Source organism: Pristis pectinata, chromosome 1 (assembly GCF_009764475.1).
Source record: "Pristis pectinata isolate sPriPec2 chromosome 1, sPriPec2.1.pri, whole genome shotgun sequence".
Lineage (NCBI taxonomy): Eukaryota > Metazoa > Chordata > Chondrichthyes > Rhinopristiformes > Pristidae > Pristis > Pristis pectinata.
Window position 1 is genome coordinate 103,829,177 of NC_067405.1, and position 20,041 is coordinate 103,849,217.

The 20,041-nt window shown below is 39.0% G+C and overlaps 1 protein-coding gene across 2 annotated transcripts in view; it reads right to left on the bottom strand.

Annotated features, from left to right (window-relative positions):
• prkd1 (protein kinase D1) overlaps positions 1–20,041 on the bottom strand; it is a 197,325-nt gene that overhangs the window by 63,206 nt on the left and 114,078 nt on the right. For both annotated transcript variants that reach the window (XM_052013678.1, XM_052013686.1), the window contains one exon: positions 8,201–8,332. In XM_052013678.1, coding sequence (XP_051869638.1) covers positions 8,201–8,332 — 132 coding nt within the window. The remainder of the gene's footprint in view (positions 1–8,200; positions 8,333–20,041) is intronic.

The following is a 20,041-nucleotide window of genomic DNA, read 5'->3' on the forward strand; positions in this document are numbered from 1 at the left end:
AAATATTTATGAGGATGTTGCCAGGTCAAGAGGGCCTGAGGTATAGGGAGAGGTTGGCCAGGCAAGGTCTTTCTTCCTTGGAACATAGGAGAATGAGGGGGTGACCTTGCAGAAATGTGTAAAATTATGAGAGGCAATAGATACAGTGGACGGTAACAGTCTTTTCCCCAGGTTAGGGGAGTCCAAAACCAGGGGGCATAGATTTAGGGTGAGAGGGGAAAGATTTAAAAGGGACCTGAGGGGCAACTTTTTCCACGCAGAGGGTGATGAGTATATGGAACGAGCTGCCAGAGCAAGTGGTTGAGGCAGGTACAATAGTATCATTCAAGAAGCACTGGATAGGTACATGTAGGGGCAGGGCTTAGAGGGACATGGGCCGAACGCAGGAAATTGGGACTAGATGGGTACCGTGATTGGCATGGACTCGTTGGGCTGAAGGGCCTGTATCTGTGCTGTATTGCTCTATGACTCTATAAGGTGGAGAGTAAAAGTCTTTTCCCCAGTACAAGGGAGTCCAAATCTGGGGGGAGGGGGGCATATATTTAGGGTGAGAGGGGAAAGATTCAAAAGGGAACTGAGAGGCAACTTTCTCCTCGCAGAGGCTGGTGAGTACATGGAATGAGCCGCCAGAGGAACTGGTTGAGGCATGTACAATAGTGTAATTTCAGAAGCACTTGGATAGGTACATGTAGGGACAGGGCTTAGCGAGATATGGGCTGAACGCAGGAAAATGGAACTAGCTGGGATGGACTTGTTGGGCCAAAGGGCCTGTATCTGTGCTGTACTGCTCTATGACTCTTACCTAAAATTGCAGAATTCGATATCGAGTCTGGAGGTCCACAACATGCCCAGTTGGAAGATGAGATGTTGTTCCTAGGTGGTACCCCAACTGCACCCCCCAGCCCCCTGTCTCTTTCCCCACCTCCACCCACTCCATCTGCCCATCAGCCACACACTCCTCCCACTAGGTCCCCTCCCCCCACTGTTCCCATCTGCCCACCCCAGCTCCCTTATTTGGTTCCATGCTGCACCTTACTTTCCTATCAGATTCCAACATCTGCAGCCCTTGGTTACTCCCACCTCTCACCTCCCAGCCTCCGTTGCTATTTCCACACACCCCTCCTCCATCTAAGAATCACCCCTCCTCAGCTGGATCCATCTATTGCTTGCCAGCTCTTGCTCCACCCCATCCCTTCACCTCTTTACTATGATTACCTCCCCTCTTATCTATCAGTCCAGATGAAGGGTCTTGCCGAAATGTCAACTGTCCATTTCCGTCCACACATGCTGCCTGACCCACTGAGTTCCTACAGCAGTTTCTTTTTTTGCTCCAGATTTCAACGTCTGTAGTCCCTTCTGTTTCTTTTTGAAGGCATCTGCCTGGGCTAGCTGGCTTTCACAGAAGAGTGTAGGCACTTTTAGGATGCCAGTGATGGGATCATGAATGGCATTATCCTGACAGGACAACATTTAACAAACTTCCCATTCCATATGTAATCTGCTGCAAATCAATCACTGATACACAGGGTGCAAATGCAATTTCAAAAGGAAATGGTTCACCTTTCAGAACATGATGCCATTTAAAACAAAGGTCGACTCTCATGAAGATTTAAACATACACTACACATTCTTGCACTTTAGGCAGACACATCCCATGATTGGCTGCCTCTTTTAAAGCAGCTACGGTGAGCCTAGATAAATCAACCACCAACTCTGCTATTTGGTAAATGTTACTTTATATCCTCACTGTTTGAACACAGCCACTACTGGGTCACAGCCCTCAGTCATTACTTTACAAAGCACTCCTGCCTACAAAATGTTTTGACCTCCCTGGAATTCACATAACATACGTAAGAAAAATAATCATCTTGTGACCAGCCCATGCTTGATGCAGAACGAAAATTGTTCCTGTAAACAGACTTCCAGTGATTACTGGTATGATTGATACAAAAGTCAAAACCAGAATCTTCCAGCTGCTTTGTGGAGGAATTCCTGCAAAAATAAACTTTAAAAAAACTCCATGACCTTAAGCAATGCATTCTACTTGGTGACCTTCGTGTGGCATTTGATCTTAGGTTATCATATCATATTAATTTAATATCTTGGGGATCAGAGTGGAGAGTACATGTAACATTGATTATCTGCCATTAGCCATTGATGCAATCTTTGCTGAAGATTGTACTGTGTGGCATAATACAGCCTCATACCAGTGTTGAACAGAAAGAGTAGGCCAGAGGGCTGGTGGGTGAAATTTTAACTCCTTAGGATGGGGGTGCAGTGATGGAGGTGACAGGGGGGATGAAAATTCTGATGGGGAAAACTGACCTGACTCCACCCAGGCCTCAACCAGGCCCCCATCCATCGCAACCAGGTGAGAAATCTGCTCTCAAGAGACTGGTCAGGAAAGATAATATTTAAATTAACCTGCAGACTCAGAAAACACAGCAACTAAAGGGGCTAAAAACTACAGGTCCACTAACTCAGTACTTTTACAATACCTCTTGAGGGCCAGGAAGAATGCTATCTCCCAGCTGATCTCAGCGTTCTCTTTCTCCTGGACACCCAAGAAGTTATTTTAAGACACGGCAGTAGTTTTTCTGAGAGGTCGTCAAGATTTCAGGGAGTGGACTTCCAGAACAAATATTGATGAGCATTCAAGTTGACAAGTTGCAGGAGTGATCAGAAGAAAGGGAGAGATTGGTCACTGGCATCTTATTAGAGATCCACATTAGTCTGGTTGAGGAACAGGAAAACAGGAGACCAGACGGAGCAGCACCTGTTCAGCAGTTTTCTATAAACATTGTGACCTAAAAAACCAAAGCTTTTTATATCCTTAAATTGAGACAGAAATGAAAGTGACAACTTTACTTCTCTATCCCACTCCCAATCTGATCCCTCTCTCTGTGACCTCCTGCACTATTATAACAAGGCCCAATGCAAGCTTAAAGAACAACACTTCATCTTTTGGTTGGTACATTGCAGCCTTCGGAACCCAATATGAATTCAACAGCTTCCGGTAAATTGATTTCTCTTTCTGTACCAGACTGGTCATTTCTGCTGCAAGTTATTCATCTGTGATACTGGTTCAGCTTTTCTTTCTCCATTAGCACAATCCGGCTGACCAGATATGTGCAACATCCCTGCATTTCTCAACATTCTACGTTCCTTTGCATTATCATCCCTAACTGTTGCCATTAACCCTTTAACCACTACTTATCCCCATGCCAACCCTGGCTTCACCCTATTGTAGATATTCCCTTTGTCCTATCTATCCCTTGCCCCACTTTCACTGCAACTTAAAACAAACTTGTTTTTTCCCCTTTCCCAGTTTTGATGAAGGGTCTTCAACCTGAAACCTTAACTTGGTTTCTTTTTCCACAGATGCCGCTATACCTGCTGAGTGTTTCCAACATTTTCTGTTTTTATTTTAATTGGAATTTGGTTTAATGGCTTTGAATAGGTGCTAAAGTCCCATGTAACACCATTACAGTCATAAGGTCAAACAGCACGGAAACAGGCCCTTCAGCCCAACAGATCCATGCCGACCAAGATGCCCCATCCAAGCTAGTCCTGTTTGACAGCATTTGGCCCATAATCTTCTAAAACTTTCCAATCCATATACCAGTCCAACTGTCATTTAAAAGTTGTTATCGTACCTGCCTCAACCACTTCCTCTGGCAGCTCATTCCACATGCATACCACCCTTTGTGTAAAAACGTTATCCCTCATGTTCTTAAATCTTTCACCTCTCACCTTAAACCTATGCCCACTTGTTCTTGATACCCCAACTCCTGGAAAAAACTGAGTGTATTTACCCTATCTATGCCCCTCATGATTTTATACACCTCTATAAGATCACCTCAGTCTCCTACAATCTAAGGAATAAAGTCTTAGCCTGTCCAACCTCTCCCTCAAGTTCTGGCAGCATCCTTGTAAATCTTTTCTGCATTCTTTCCAGTTTAATAACATCTTTCCTATAGCAAAGCGACCAAAACCGAACACAATACTCCAAGTGCGGCCTCACCAGCATCCTGTACAACTGCATCATGACCTCCCAACTTTTATACTCAATGCCCTGACTTATGAAGGCCAGCGTGCCGAAAACCTTCTTCACCACCCTGTCTACCTGTGAGTCCACTTTCAGTGAACCATGTACTTGTACCCCAAGGTCCCTCAGTTCTGCAACACTCTCCAGGGCCCTGCCCTTCACTGTGAAAGTCCTACTTGAATTTGACTTTCCAAAATGCAACACCTCGCATATCTGAATTAAACTCCATTTGCCATTCCTTGGCCCACTTACTCAGCTGATCATGATCCCCCTGTAATTTTTGATGACCTTCTTCATTGTCCACTATACCACTTACTTTGGTGTCATCCGCAGATTTACTAACCATGCCTTGTACGTTCTTATCCAAATCGTTGATATAGATGACAAACAACAATGGTCCCAGCACCGACCCCTGAGGCACACCACTAGTCACAGGCCTCCAGTCTGAGAAACAACCTTCTACCATCACCCTCTGTTTTCTACCAACAAACCATTGTTCCTAAATCTGTTTATAATCACTTTTAAGGACTTACCTCATTCCCTGTTAAGATATGTTCATATTCCAAATTTTGTACATTACTCAAGGTCAAAGGCAAAGGAGCTGAAACAGCAGTATAATCAGTGTAGTCTGTCAAATCTGACATGCAATGCTGTTCTCTTCTCTGTGACACAAACACAGCTTCTCAGTTTTAAAGAAACACTTAATATAAAGAACCTGAATACAGCATTTAAAACCTGTCATCTACTTCAAAAAAATAATTTTGAAAACCCATCACATACTATTAGTAGAGAGTGAATAGTGGCATTGTATCTGTTGGAGCTAATTAGATGTTATCCCAGGAAATTGTACATACTGTTCATGCTTAAACAGCAGAATATAATTTCAATCAATAGTCACAGCATGACAAAAATTGAAGTCTAATCCCGTGCTTTTGGGAAAGGCTGAGGCCTTTGTGTAAAAATTTTTTAACAAAGGTGTTCAAAGACATGGATGACATTTCAATGGATAAATGTAATCACTGTATTGTGAATTATGTAATTGTTGATAGTGTTATTCTACTTAAAATTTCTGTACATTACACATTTCAATTATTGAGAGATGGCAGAAAAATTTCCAAAAATTACTGAGCAAATCAATGATTCATTAATAATGTGATAAAATGTTGATGAAGGCTTTTAACATTATAAATATTTACATAGGATTGTTCCACATTACATGCTGATATACTGGTATTACATTGATAAAAGCATGAAATGGTGAGAAAGGATAACATGTAAAGGAATTGCAAGTGTGTACAAGACTTTAAATAACACGCTGATTGTCTCAGTTTCGTTAGAACATGCAAATATTAGATTACTTTAAGACAATTAAGTCTAAAATGTATTAGTACTTCAATATGTTGCCTTATATGAGCAAGTCAGAGCATTGATTTAGTTCATAACTCACATACAATCTTTGAAAGCTCCTGAAATTATCAGCTTTCCTTACAATTTATAAATCAGATAAAAGTCTGAATCCATTTTACATGGACGAGGTTTTTATTCCTCCCTGTTACAATTGCTGGGTAGCATTAAAATTGTGGTATTCAGAAGTGGGCTCATTTATTTCTCCCAAGCTACAATCCAGCTTCCCTCTATGAGCTTATTCCATGGACTCTCAGTAATACTGTGCTACTACAGACTTGCTTCTTACCACTCTGCAGCTGTTTTAAATGCTTAATAACCATAAGCTTTACTTTAAAAACCTGAAGTAGTCAGAAAGTCAGATAATGTCAGTCAGAAATGACATGACTGTAATCATTCTGGATTTATTTCATCCCGTGTCTTTGATTCTCAACTTGGATTTGAAATGGGGTAGAGAAAAAAAGAATCAGCCATGATTGAATGGCGAAGCAGACTCGATGGGCCAAATGGCCTAATTCTGCTCCTATATCTTATGGTCTTGAAGGTTAGTGTCTTAGCTCAAATGACAAAGGGAATATGCTTTTTGTAACTGATCTCAATTGTCCAAGTCACGTTGCAACACTTCATTATATACAGCATACAAACCATATAAAGTTATAAGAAAATAAATAACTTTCTTCTAGGCACTATTTTTGTCTACTGTTTTTACTTGGTCTTTTAAAGATTTTAAAGTTTACATTTCCTATTTAATTTTCTGATGGCAACATTTCTTAATAGTCTCTGAGGACACATCTGATAAACTAAAAGCTATCAAAAAAATCTACAGATTTTTCTCAATAACTAAACATTGAAGCATTCAAAATAATGCTTTAGTTAAAAGATGCACCTTTCAAAGTGCACATTTCAGAGTAACATTTACATTTCAGCAGTAGATCTGCAGTCTGAGTATTTGCCCTGTGCATCATTTCCTACAGTGGGTTTACAGTATTTATACTAACTTATTTTTTGGAAGTTACTTCCTCAACTCATAACAAAATCTCGTTCTTTAAAATTACTTTAAGAAAAGCTAGAAGAGTATTTTCAGGAGTTTTATTTAGTCATAATTTATTTAGTTATTTTATTATATGAAGGTTAAAAACATGAACGATTGTACCAATTATATTAGTTGATGGTTGAATCATTCTACATCTCCTACGCAAAATTTACTAAACTTAGAGAAAAATAAAACTCTAAAGCGTATTTTCTCTTTATAACTGGAATCTTTTCAGAAAAGCAAATCATTTTCCTTTTGATAAAAACAGAAAGACTCAAATTATCATTTTATTAGTACATATTTTTTAGATAAATGCAAAATATAGATTCCTAATTTACTGATGCCCTAAACATACAGACAGAGAAAGCAAAAGAGAATCAGTTGAGAAACAAACAGAAATAAAGATTCACTTTTAAGAGCCAATCAAAAATTCCTTACTTGATTTTTGCCAGACATCGTTTAGTAAGTTACATACCCCAGCTGCCAAACCTGAGTAGTTTTCACCCTGCAGCACACTCAAGTCAGTGTGATCAAGATACCACGGATTAATCAATGAGCAGAGCCTCTGTTCCAGCCCCTTCCGAGAAGCGCCAGAATCCCAACGAATGCTGCCAAAATCTAAGATCCTTGTTCCATAACAAGCCTAAAGCCTAAAATTAACTTTGGCGTCGCTGATTCCTGCTGTTCCTGACATTAATGCTAAATATTAAATAAATAACCATGCACTTGGCATCTTGCATTCCATCTTGCCACATATATTCATAGCATACATTGAAGAAATACAAGGCAACTCATTTAGAGTATTCAAAGAATAATGTATCAGAATTCAATGCCATTTAATGACAATGATGTTCATCCTGTTTTTCAACTTGCCTACCACAGAAGATCTGCTAATATGTGAAAAGGCAAGACTGAATTGTTAGTTGTTGGTGGCACTTTCAGCAGAATTGTTCAGTGAAGATAAAAAGCCGTCTGAAAGAACAAAATATCTGTGCCTGCAAGGATGATAAGAAATGAGACAGAGAGGATGAGGAAAAGAACATAATACTCTCTCTGTTACAGTTTCCTGGGTCTCTGCTTAGCAGAGGTTCAAAAGTGTGGTATGCACTGTCTGCAAGTCTTACTCTTTTCACACAGTCCTCAGATCAGAGAGTTTCACCGGAGTCTGGGATCAGAATTTTTCCGTCAAGTAACTCTCTTCCACCAGCCCAGTGCATGGAATGTGGGAGAAGGAATTCTTCCTAACCAATTTTTGGGTGCCTCACAAAATGATTGTAAAGCTGGTGGAGGCCCTTCTGCCCTTGCATCAAAACAAAAGGTCTTGTCGTAGGTGGATCTCCACCTTGCAAATGTCACGGTTGGTGTAAGGATGTGAAATAAAATTGCAGACAGGTTCTGGTTAAGAAATAAATTCACCCAGTACTTAGCAGGGAGTGAGTGGGTGGGGTGGAAGCTGATCCCTTGGGTGAAAATGCAGAAGGTCTAAGATTACTTAGGAAAAGATAGGTGACTGGTATCATACTACACCATTAGAGTTTGGTTCAGTGTGATGTAGATGAAAATAAAGATAGTATATTTGAGTTTTGAATTTTATTGGGTTGTCAGTGCTTTGCTTTGGACAGCTTTCTGGGTAAGCAGATTTTTGAAAAGATTAATGAAACCGGATACATTCTTTTTGTTTGGTCTGGCATTATATATCTTAAAATACAGCTTACCTTCGCATTTGAGACCCTGTCGCACTAATCCCCACAGCATCTCTCCACAGTGATCACAGAATGCAGGAGCTCTGTAGGAATGGACAAACAATGCATGCGGTCGAATCTGAAAATCTTCAAACGTGGCAGCAGCTGCATAAAGAAAAATTTAAGAGCCATACAGTTGGAACTGCAATTGTACACAGTACATTAATTTATCAATGGAATTGATTTCACACAGGCTTCAAAACTATTTCCTATATCCACTGGTGTCAAAAACACAAAGGATGACAGGAATTTCTTTTTTCTAATTTAATTAACACCTTTTTAATTATTGAATCACAAGTGGAATTAGTGAAGCTGATATGTGATATCAGTAAATAAGTCATTTGGGTTACTGTCTCTGTTGAAATAGGCAGAAAAAGACTTCTAAAACTGATTATTTAGAGACGCCAAACGCATCAATGGAGGAAGGAGAGAAATGTACAGTGTGATATACATGGTGCTGGACATGGCAACTGCTTTGATTTCTGTGGTGTTGAACTTCTTGAGTGTTTTTGGAGCTGAATTCATCAGGCAGGTGAAGAGTTGTGGGTTGTACATGATTGTACATGGTGAAAAGGGGTTGGGAAGTAAAGAAGGGAGCCATTCACCACAGAATATCCAGCCTTTGACTTGCTCTAGAAACCATGACATTAATGTGGCTGAATCAGTTAAGCTCCTAGTAGTTGGTAAACAACTTTAGCGCCTTCCCATACATTAATATTCTGCTACATTCTATTACAAATAAAAATAATAATATGAATAACAGAATTTTACGAAACAAGAACAGATATCTAATTTTGAAACTGGGGCTGACTAAGTCTGCACAACCCGGCCTAATTCCTTTAACTCTATTTCATTTATGTACCCCAATCCCTGTGCAATGCCACAGAAGATTCACTAACATTTAGAATACATAGATTAAAAACTGTTACTGAAGCCAGGTTTATGGTTATTTATTGTCCCCTCCTATCAGTATATTTTGTTTGGACTCGAAGCTGATGCTGAACAGCTCTTCTTCTGAACAGGAAAGGAGAAGCAAACACAAAACATTCTCAAACAACACACCACATCTTCTTCCAGAGTCAGACATACTTTCATACTCTTGACCCCTAAAATGCGATCATCTCCCGAATGAAATATTTTAGCTGCTAAGAAAATAAATGATGAAAAGTGTTGACATAACAAAATGTTGGCATTTATTTGTCAAAGGCCCCTTGATAATATTTCAAAAGAAGAATAAAATATCCTCATCTTTCAGCCGCAAAGGTAGGTTTAATTTAATATAATTTATAAATAAAGGTAATTGATTTAACAATATTTGTTAAGATAATTGCTGTGTGCTTTTACTGGTGAAGTGAACTAATGAGTAGAAAGGGATGCGCTTGACCAACCATTTTGCAGGATAAATGGTATTTAGTTCTTTTAGGCACATTCCTCTAGGTAAAAGTTTTACAATGATTTGTAAAATGCTTTATTTTTTTAAAAGAAAGTGGGTGTTTAATGTGGATCATTTGATTTGAATTATGGCTTGTAGACATTTAAATGGAAGAGCTAGGAGGAGGCTGAGACAATAAATACTTTTAGCAGAAAGTTCTACTTTGTAACATTAAAAGATTGCAGCATTTCCAATACAAATTTTTTTTGCTATATTGATGAGCTAATAATAACAGTACAAGATTCCACAACAACATTTTAAGTCAGTTGTGTTATGAGTTTATAGAACAAAGATTCAAGACCTTTGTGTTCATTTTTTCTGCTCCTCCAAATTAGTGGTGGGAAAGATAGGTTCAAGGTGTGTTAGCATGACAGAGCTTTGGACAAACTAAATATCTCTATTCCTGCATGTCATCATAATGTAACACTGAAGTGGTGTTTCGCCCAGTTCTCCCCATTCCCCACCCCCTCATCCCTACCAAAGCATCCCCATAGCAACTCTGCCATATCATCCCCATGCTGTTTGCACAATAGTGTGCAAACGGTAGCACTAGTATTCCAGTAGAGCACAGCAAGTATTACATCAAGAACAACATCCCCCTCCTCCCTAAGGTTCAATCTTAGTTAGGGTCAAATGTCAAAATAAGTTATTCATGCTTCAGTATCTCACCCATCCCTCATTGACTTATAATAAATTGCTTTAATTTAAAAAAAGGTGCGATTACTTTTTAGTCCTGGTATTTCCACACTGCGTTCTTTTTGGGACTATGGCCAGGGGAAACAGAGCCATGCTGAAAATTCTGCCAGCCACTTTCACCCAAGGTCAATGACAGGTTTGCCCAAAGGAAGTGAGGGTCTGAGCCATATATTGCCAACATCCAGGAATCGATTAGTAAATTAGCTCAAGGAGTTTCTTTAACAGATGCTTATATGATGCTAAGTGCATGTGATGCTGGTGCAAGTAATTTTTTCATTGCATCTGTGCGTGCATATACTTGTGCATGTGACAATGAACTCGACTTAGAAGTATAGGCTGAGTAACACTAGATGTTTAACACGTACATCAGCAAATTACCAAGATTACAGATATGGCCACTGTGGGCAGATTCATGGCCAGTGGTCTCTACTAGCAGCCAACTGCCAGAAATTCTAGTTTGCAGCATAAAGTGGGCATAAATAATGTCATAATTAGTGATGGTTGCTTGGAATGGGAATGTGTAACATTGGAGGATAATTGATGCCCAGTAACTTTGTCAATTTTGTTTGCTATGTTATTTCAAACTTCTTCTATACTGCTAATTTTCTTCATTAAATATCTATCTTGATCCACATTACCTTGAACACTTTTACAAGTTAGTGTTAGAAATGTACGACACAAGAGTATGACTGAGTGGGTGCAGTAAAATGAACACATGGAATGAGATCAGCCAGAAGCCATGTTCCACATTGGGACCAATGACAGGTAGAGATTCAACATGTAGAGTTTCAGAAGCTGGGCAAAAAAAGTTAAGGAACAGGATCTAAAAGATGTTAAGATCTGGATTACTTCAATGTCACATGCTGATGAGAAAAGAAATAGGAAGATAGTGGAGTTACCTGGCTGGAGTGAAGACAATAATGGTCCAGGGCTGAGGGCTTCAGATTCCTGAGGTACTGGGACCAGTTCTAGAGCAAGAAGAACAGTGCAAGCTAAATGGGATGCTTCTAAACAGAGCTGGGGCCAACGTCCCCACAGAAAGATTAACAAGAGGTGTGGAAGTCGGTTTAAAGGTATCAGCAGAGTGAAGACACCATGCGTAGAGAAGACTGGGAGGGTCAACATCAAAATAAATTAGAAAGAACAACAAACAGGGAGGAAAAAAGCAACTGACCAACTTGATGTTGCAATGCATATACAGTATGTTAATGCAATGAGTATTACAAGTTGACAAGCTATAGGGGCAGGCTGCCAGAATGAACATGAAATAGTAGCTGCAATGGAGACCTGTCCCAGAGCAAAGGGAAAGAAGAGTGAGAATTCCTAAAATGCATAGGTTCTTTAAATCAATATGCTTCATGCACTTATCAATCTTGCTTTGACCAGTAACATGCAGAAAAAGATATGGTTCCAACAAAAGTGTTTAAAACTTTTTCAGCAAATGGGCAAAACTGATTAGGCCAACCTTCATTCCTGGTTTGATAAAACATGATGGAAGACATTTAAGATAAGATTTCTTTATTAGTCACATGTACATTGAAACACACAGTGAAATGCATCTTTTGCGCGGTGTTCTGGGGGCAGCCTGCAAGTGTCGCCATGAAGTTCAACAAAGTTGTTGGTAAAATGTGATCATGTATAGGCCTGCTTTGTAACAGCAATAGGTTGCTCCTCCAAAATCTACACTCCTATACCAGTTTCATTGCAACTGCTTTTACTGACACCAGACAGGAGCATGGTCGACTGTTTCAGACTCTGAAAGAAATAGTAACGAAGAGATTGCCTTAGAAAAGGAGGACACTGTCATCATCACAGTGCTAGCAGGTTGCTGCAAGTTACTTTGGAGCACAGACAATATACCATCAAAGTAATATTCAAGTACTTTGCCCCCAAGCTCACAATCAATTAATGAAACGTGTAACTGCTAGCTAATTTCTATTTCATTTTATTCCTCAATTATTCTTCATTTGACAACTAACTGGTCTTGCCACCCACCACATGGAGACCAATCTGATTCAGATATGGAAGGTGGGCTGAGCTAACACTCAATCCTCAAGAGTCCTCCCATGAAATGGAGCAAGCCAAAAGCTGTTACTAAGCCTCAGGTGGCAACTACATAAGTTCTCACCCCCCAGAACAGTACCCAGTTGTCAGTGGCATTTGAAATATTTTTAAACATCGCTAATAATCAGATAAAGTAAAATAAAGAAAAATAAACAAATCACTTCCCTGCACTTATTATTCCAGATCAATGTTCTCATTCAAATTCGGAGTCACTTATGCCAGCTATAGCTGGCTTAAAGCAGAGGGAGTGGATGTGAAATGCCTTGTCAACTATGAAGGCACAGTATGTACAAATGCTGCTGCTTCATAGAGAAGAACAGTTCAACTGGAATGGTCTGAGATTCTGAACCTGGAAAATGAGCGAGTAAAATCACAACAATGCAACAAGCACCACCTTCTCCTCCCCAGACCAAACCCAATGCATCTTCTGATTCAACCTATTGCATTGATATAGTATCCCATTGTACTTGATAGCCATTAAATCCCAGTCCATCACTTTCATAGCTCTCTCTGACATCTGTCATCTTTGGAGAATTAAATCCATGGACTATAAAAATGCATGCATGGGAGCACCATCAACCAGAATTTCACCAGCTGCAGCATACTGTTTCCTCTCAAGGGCTGAACCCTCTAAGTCTAGGTAATCCAGGATATCAAGAACAATTCAAATCTCTTTGTATTCACCATAAACCCTTCACTCCAACTCTTTCCCCTGCAACCATCATCCTCACAAAATGAGAGGGCTCATCAGCTATCTCACATCCATCCACATGGCATCATTGGCCTTCATGCTCTCTTCTGACTAGCTCCTGAATTCCCACTTCCTGAACTAGGCCCTGTTCTTCTGGATATCATCAACCTCTCATCTTCCTTTTTAAGGTTACCTGAGATATTCAAAGTGACCATCATCACACCCACAGTCTTTCCAATTGGTCCCCAACAGCAGCCCATGACTTCACTCCAACACCCTTAAACTTGCTGAATGATTAGGAGCCTCTGTTATTTTTTTAAATGCCCTTCAACAATACTGAAGACACTCTGGTAAAGACTTCGTGATTGTGACTTTACAATCCCTGCCCAATGCTGCTGGCCAATCTCTTCTCTTTCACAGTGCACCATTGAGTCTATCAGCATTTTGTAGCCTCATTCCTCTATGCTATCACAATACCATATCCCCTCAATTACTCCTGTGTTTCTTTGACTCCTTTTCTTTACCATTTACATGTAGGTCCTCAGCAACGATATCTGCAAGGATAAAGCCATCTTCCACTTGTATACAAATGTCACACAATTCTGTTTCTTCTCCATGGGCGGTTTTATGTTTTGGTTTTGACATTATGTTTTGGATTAAATGAAATGTCGTTCAGCTAAATATCAACAAAAAAAAAACCATCATCAGGATTGGCCCTCTTCTCGGCTACATCAGCCTTTCCGGTTGCACTCTCAGGCTAAATTCTGGGATGCACCTGCTTGATCTGTTGATCCTACCTCACCTCCAGCCCATGGCCAAGATGTTTCACCTTTTAAACATCACTGTATGTGCCCATTCTTACACTGAAATACTGAACATAGTTCACCTCCTGTGTTCCAAGAATGGAGGGTATACTTCAGACATGAGATCACTGCCTCAGAAAACATCTTTACCTTGCAACTGGTCTTGCCTTCAAAAGCACCTTAAAAATTCTTCAACCGCATGCCACTTAATTCTTCCCTTATCCCTGCACTGAACCCACCTTTCCCAGCTTAAATGCTTCCAATAATTCTCCTTTACCTGTACGCTAAAACTGTGTAATTTGTTATATTTCCATTTGATAATTGTGTTATTTTGATTTGATATTTGGACAGCGTTGACTGTTACACACTCCTATCATTACGTACGTTTTTGGTATTTTCATGACAAACAAAAATTGCTATTATCTGTGTGATGGAAAATAAAAGACAAAATGTACTCAAAATGTTTTTCACAGTTTTCTGTTCTTTAGATTGATATTCCCTTCTTTTGAGTCTGCCTAATGATGTGAGGAGACAGCAAATGTTTATATGTGTATGCCAGTTAAAATATAACACCTCAGAGAAAATGCTCAGCACTTATAAAGACTTTTATCTTGTATGTTTAGTGTAAATGGAGTAAGCTGTTCGTTGATGAAAGCAGTCAGTACCGGTGAAAACAGATGTGTTGATGTGCATGGAAATTGGATATACTGGAAAACACAAAAGGGTCTTCATGTTTTTTCTGAATGATTGAGCAAATACAATAGCAGCCATGAAATATGGTATGTTTGGATCCACATGGCATCAGCACTTATCTTGAAACAAGACCATCATATGACAATCTAAAATATCAGATTCATTTTTGCAGAGTTATACTTAACATAAAGGAAGCAAATTATTTTATGTATGTAATATTTCAATTATATTAATGAACTGAACTTATAATAGTTCCAACATTTTTTTCAATAGTGGAAAATGTTATTTGTTTATCTTATATTTTTATATTAGATTCATATATCTAATATAAAAACTCCAGTTCATTCTGACAAATGAGTTTTTGATTTAGGATCACCAGGGACATGTTTAAGGCACAGCAGGCTTAACGGGGTCAATATTTTGCCAAGAATCTGCACAATGGTACAATTTACAGTCAAATCACTTATCTGATTAATCTTTGTCAGTTGAATTATTAATTAAATAATTTTACATGAATGATCCGAACTCCCAAATAGATTGTAGCACAAAAAATAAATGAGCTGATTTTATTTGCAAGACATGCAAACACCAAAACAAATTTGCAATTTGAATTGCATTTTTGCAGATTTCTAGGTTACTATCCTACAAATGAAAGAGTTGGTGTTAGCAAACATACAAACTCTATGTCAAATCATTAAACATATTTTATCAATGAACTGCAGAACTGATTTCCTTTCAACTGTTTGCAAGTTTTAAACTTCTACCAACCAAGTGCTAGATATTACATAATTAATTGTTACAAGTAGTAGTTTAAAGTAAATTTTAATTGATCTGGAGTTAAGAAAGATGAATATGAAGCCCATCTTTTATTTCTTAATGCATAATTAAGTGATTACAGAATCCTATGTTGACTTAATTGCAAAGGAAGCAGACAGATAAATGTGACAAAGGGAGGGCTGTTTGTTAATGAAAAAATATACAAGTTAAAATGTTATTAGGGCTTCTATTAGTAAACTGCAACTACCATGTGAGTGTAACATTTTATATTAAAATGCAGCTGTGCTTTCAATTCACAGGAGTTTTCCATTGCAAAAGAAGTTTGTGTATTATCCACTTCAGTCACTAGGTGTCAGTATGGCAGGTTTTAAAGTGTACTATAAACAAAAGACAAGCACCTTGAAAGCAAATTGCTTATTCCTCACCCAGCAGAACATGTTTCACGCAAACAAAAAGGCTTGTGCAGAAATCAGATGTCTTTATCATGCCTTAGAAATAGAGTAAGTATTGGGCAATTTTAATTCTTTTTTCACTCGCATCATTCCTATTCAAATATAAATTGACATATGGATTATTTTTATGACCCCATTTATTAGCATGTCCCACCATTTTAAAAAACAAAGTACATTAACCAAGGAAAAATATCTCAGAAAAGGGGTGGAAAGAGGATATTAAAAATTCTTAAATTAAAACAATATGTATTTTAAACCAATACTTTCATTTTTTGTTTAAGCTTCATTCACTGTGATAGTTGTTTTAGTTTGGTGACTCTCCAGAAACTCCAAATAGAAAACATGGCTCAGATCTGCGAAAGTGCTCCAGGGTAGGTCAACATCAAAGTGTGAATCGTTTTTCAAAACAGTTGGAACTGGTGAAATTCATATCAAAACATTCAAATGTTAATGGCAGCAACTTCCCTGGGGTAAATGAATTTGAGTAATTAATGTCATTATCTGATGAAGATTTATGAGAACATAGGAGCTGACTGAAAGCCACCCCAATCTATTCTCACATTCCGTAAGATTTCAGCTGATCCGGAGCCCAAAATGCCTTGACATTCTTCTTAAAAGTATGATGCCAAAAATTGGACCCAATACTCAAGCTGAGATCTAACCAGTGGTTTCTAATGGTTGACCATAACTTCCTTGTTTGGACTCTGTCTTTATCTATAAAGTCAGAGATCCTGTATGTTTTCTTAACTAATTTATTGACTTACTCTTGTTATGGACTGGGTTACTATTGGTGAATGTCCCTTTAAGATAGAGCGTAGTTGTGTGTGTGTGTGTGTGTGTGTGTGTGTGTGTGTGTGTGTGTGTGTGTGTGTGTGGGGCGTGATGATGTCAACAGAAGATAAAGGACGTAATGACATTTTTGAAGCAGTCAGAGTCAGTCGGGGGGGGGAGAGAGGGAGAGAGGGAGGGAGGGAGGGAGGGAGGGAGGGAGGGAGGGAGGGAGGGAGGGAGAGGGAGAGAGAGAGAGAGAGAGAGAGAGAGAGAGAGAGAGAGAGAGAGAGAGAGAGAGAGAGAGAGAGAGAGAGAGAGACCAGCCTGCTAGTCTCTATCGATGGATGAAAAACAATAACTGTGTCTGTCACTATAATCTACGTATGAATTTTTGGAGCAATTTAGTGGAGTCCACTTTGTCATTAACCTGTGGAAGGAAACATGTATTTGTGTGGACGGCCACATCTTGGGTGCCTTTCGGGGTGGCAGATACTTCGGAACAAAGCAGTGGAGTCCACTTTGTTGTTAACCTGTAGAGGGAAACAGGTATTTGTGTGGAAGGCCACGATTTGAGTGCCTTTCAGGGTGGCAGATGCTTCGGAAGAAAGCGGTGGAGTAGTCACTGCTGAGTAGACACTGAGGTGTTGTATGAGTTCCAAAGTGGAACATTTGGTTTTCGTAATATCTCTATTTTCTCTCTACGTTTTGTCTTCAGTCAACAGTGGTTGTTGAAGAAGCCTTTGCTCACATTTCACCTTACGGTTTACTGAACTGAACTTTGAGAACTATTCCTGGACTTGGAGTTTGGGAATTTGCCACACACACACTTTGAGTTTAGTTTTTGGGGTTAATATTTAAGTTCTAACATTTTTACTTCTAACATTCTAACATTTTTACTTTTATTTTTCTTATTATCATAAATAGTTATTAATAAAATAGTTTTTTTACCACTTATACATGACTCAGAGTGTTTCTTTTGTTGCTGGTTCGTAATACTCTGTAAACTTCAAACATTTATGTATTTAGAACCCCCAATCCTAGTACCTTTGCATCACTTTTAAGGATGTACCATTTGATTTCTATTGCCTCCCCTTATTTTTTCTTTCCAAGATGCATTGTTTCATAACACTCTGCATTAAAATGCATCTGCTACATTTCACCAGTCTACCTTTGCCCTCCTGAATCTAAAACATTTTTCCTCACTGTTTACAGCATTTCTATGCTTTGCGCCACCTGCAGTCTTTGAAATTATGTCCCTTTTCTCCATGCATAGATAATTATTTTCCTCACCCACCAACGTGCTCCCTGGAACCAATTTCCACTGGCAGGAGGCTCGGTAACCAGAAGATAATGATTTAAGATAATTGCCCAAAAAAAACAGTGGGGAGACAAGGAGAACTTATTTTACACATCGGGTTGTTATGGTCTGGAATAGTGAAAGCAGATTCAACGGCAACTTTCAAAAGTGAATGAACAGTCAATAAAAATTTAAATGGGAGAAAAATTACATGGCTGTTGAGAAAGAGGAGTCCAACTAACTGGTTCGCTACAGAGGCATTGTGGATTAAGTGGCCTCTTTCCGAACTATCACTGGGAATGTAGGTAAGAGTATAAAAAGTAAATGTAATTTACCTGGGTCAATCTGGCTTGTTGGAAATCTTTCACAAATAGCCTTGTGATAATGAACACATAATCTATTTTTGTAATATGGGCTGGGATATGCATATGGACAAAGCAATCAGGAATTAACTTCCCTTCTTGTATCTCTATCCAAGAGAATAGAGATGACTTCTGTTTAACATCCTAACTTTAAAATGTTACCTTTGAGATTGCAGCACTCCCTCCATTTTGGACCAAGTGTCAGCCTAGAAATTTGAGCTGAATCCTTCAAAGGGTAACTTTAAGCTAGAATTTACTGGCTCAGATTTAAGACATCTATCAACCAATCCTCAGCTGACAACTGATGATGGGTTGTGGGTAATGGAGAACCTGTCAATTCTCAGGAGGGAATGCAGCCTATCAATTAACTTGCAGAATAGGCAAATGAATAGCAATAGATAATTTTAAGATATTGCATATTCATAAGATGCAAGAATTTAATTGGGAAAAAAAGATTCAAACAAAACTAGAGAAACAAAGGAATCTTGGAATACAAATACACAAGTTATCAAAGGTGGCAATGCAAATTAATAAGACTATGAGAGACTGATAATCAAAAATAATGCAGATGTTGGAAATTTAAAACAAAAAACAGAAAACGCTAGAAACACTGAGTAGACTCGGGTTTCTCTTCCTACAGATACGGCCTGACCTACTGAGTATTTCCAGCAATTTCTGTTTTTGTTGTATGAGATGCTCTTGTTTATTGCTACGAGAAAAGAGAAGTTTGGCAAAACTTGTTTTGAACCTTGGTTAGACCACACCTAGAGTACCACTGATTGCCACGTCGTTTAAAGGATGTAAAGGCATTAAAGAAGATAGTAAAAGAAAATTATAAAATTGATATCAGAGCTACAACGTTACACCTAGGTGAAAAGGCTGGAAAGAGAAAGCTGGAATGGTGGTCTAAGAGAAGTCATGAAAATTATGAAAGGTCTGAAAAGAATAGATGCACAAAGACAGTTTCAGTTTCACAGAAGTGAAAGGCTAGAGGTCATTAATATAAGACAGTCACCAAGTAACCAAAGAATTGAGGTGAAACTCTTTCCCCCAGAGACTGGTGAGAAAGTGGCACCCATTGTCACAGGGCAGAGACAAAACACTTTGTTTGGATGCAGTTAAGGAGAATGTGATAGACATGTGGGATGAGGGTATAAAGAGTTATCCAGATAAAGCTGGATGAGGAAAGATGGTAAGAGATTAGCACGATGGAATGTGCAATAATTGGGCTGTGTTTTTTGCGATATGTTTGATTTAAGTATTGCATGAAGTGTCATAGAGTGATTGAGTTGCACAGCATAGAAACAGCCCACTGACCCACCGCCTCTATGCCAACCATCATGCCTATATACACTAATGCCAATTGCCTGCATTAATTCCATATCACTCGATTCAATGCTCATTCAAGTACTTGTCCAGATACCTCTTAAATGTTGTTACTGCTCCTGCCTCCACCACCTCCTCACATACAGTATACCAACCACTCTGTGTGAAAACTTTGGCCCTCAGATCCCTTTTAAAACTCCTTCCTCTCTAGTTTTAGACACTCTCACCATGGGAAACAGCCACTGTCGATCTATCCTGTCTATGTTTCTCATAATTTTATATACCTCTGTCATGTCATCGCTCAGCATCCTTTGCTCCAGGGAAAACAGACCCAGCCTATCCAATCTTTCCTTATAACTCAAGCCCTCCAATTCAGGCAACATCCTTGTGAATCTTTTCTGCACCCTCTCCAGCTTATTCACATCTTTCCTGCAGTGACTAGAACTGGAC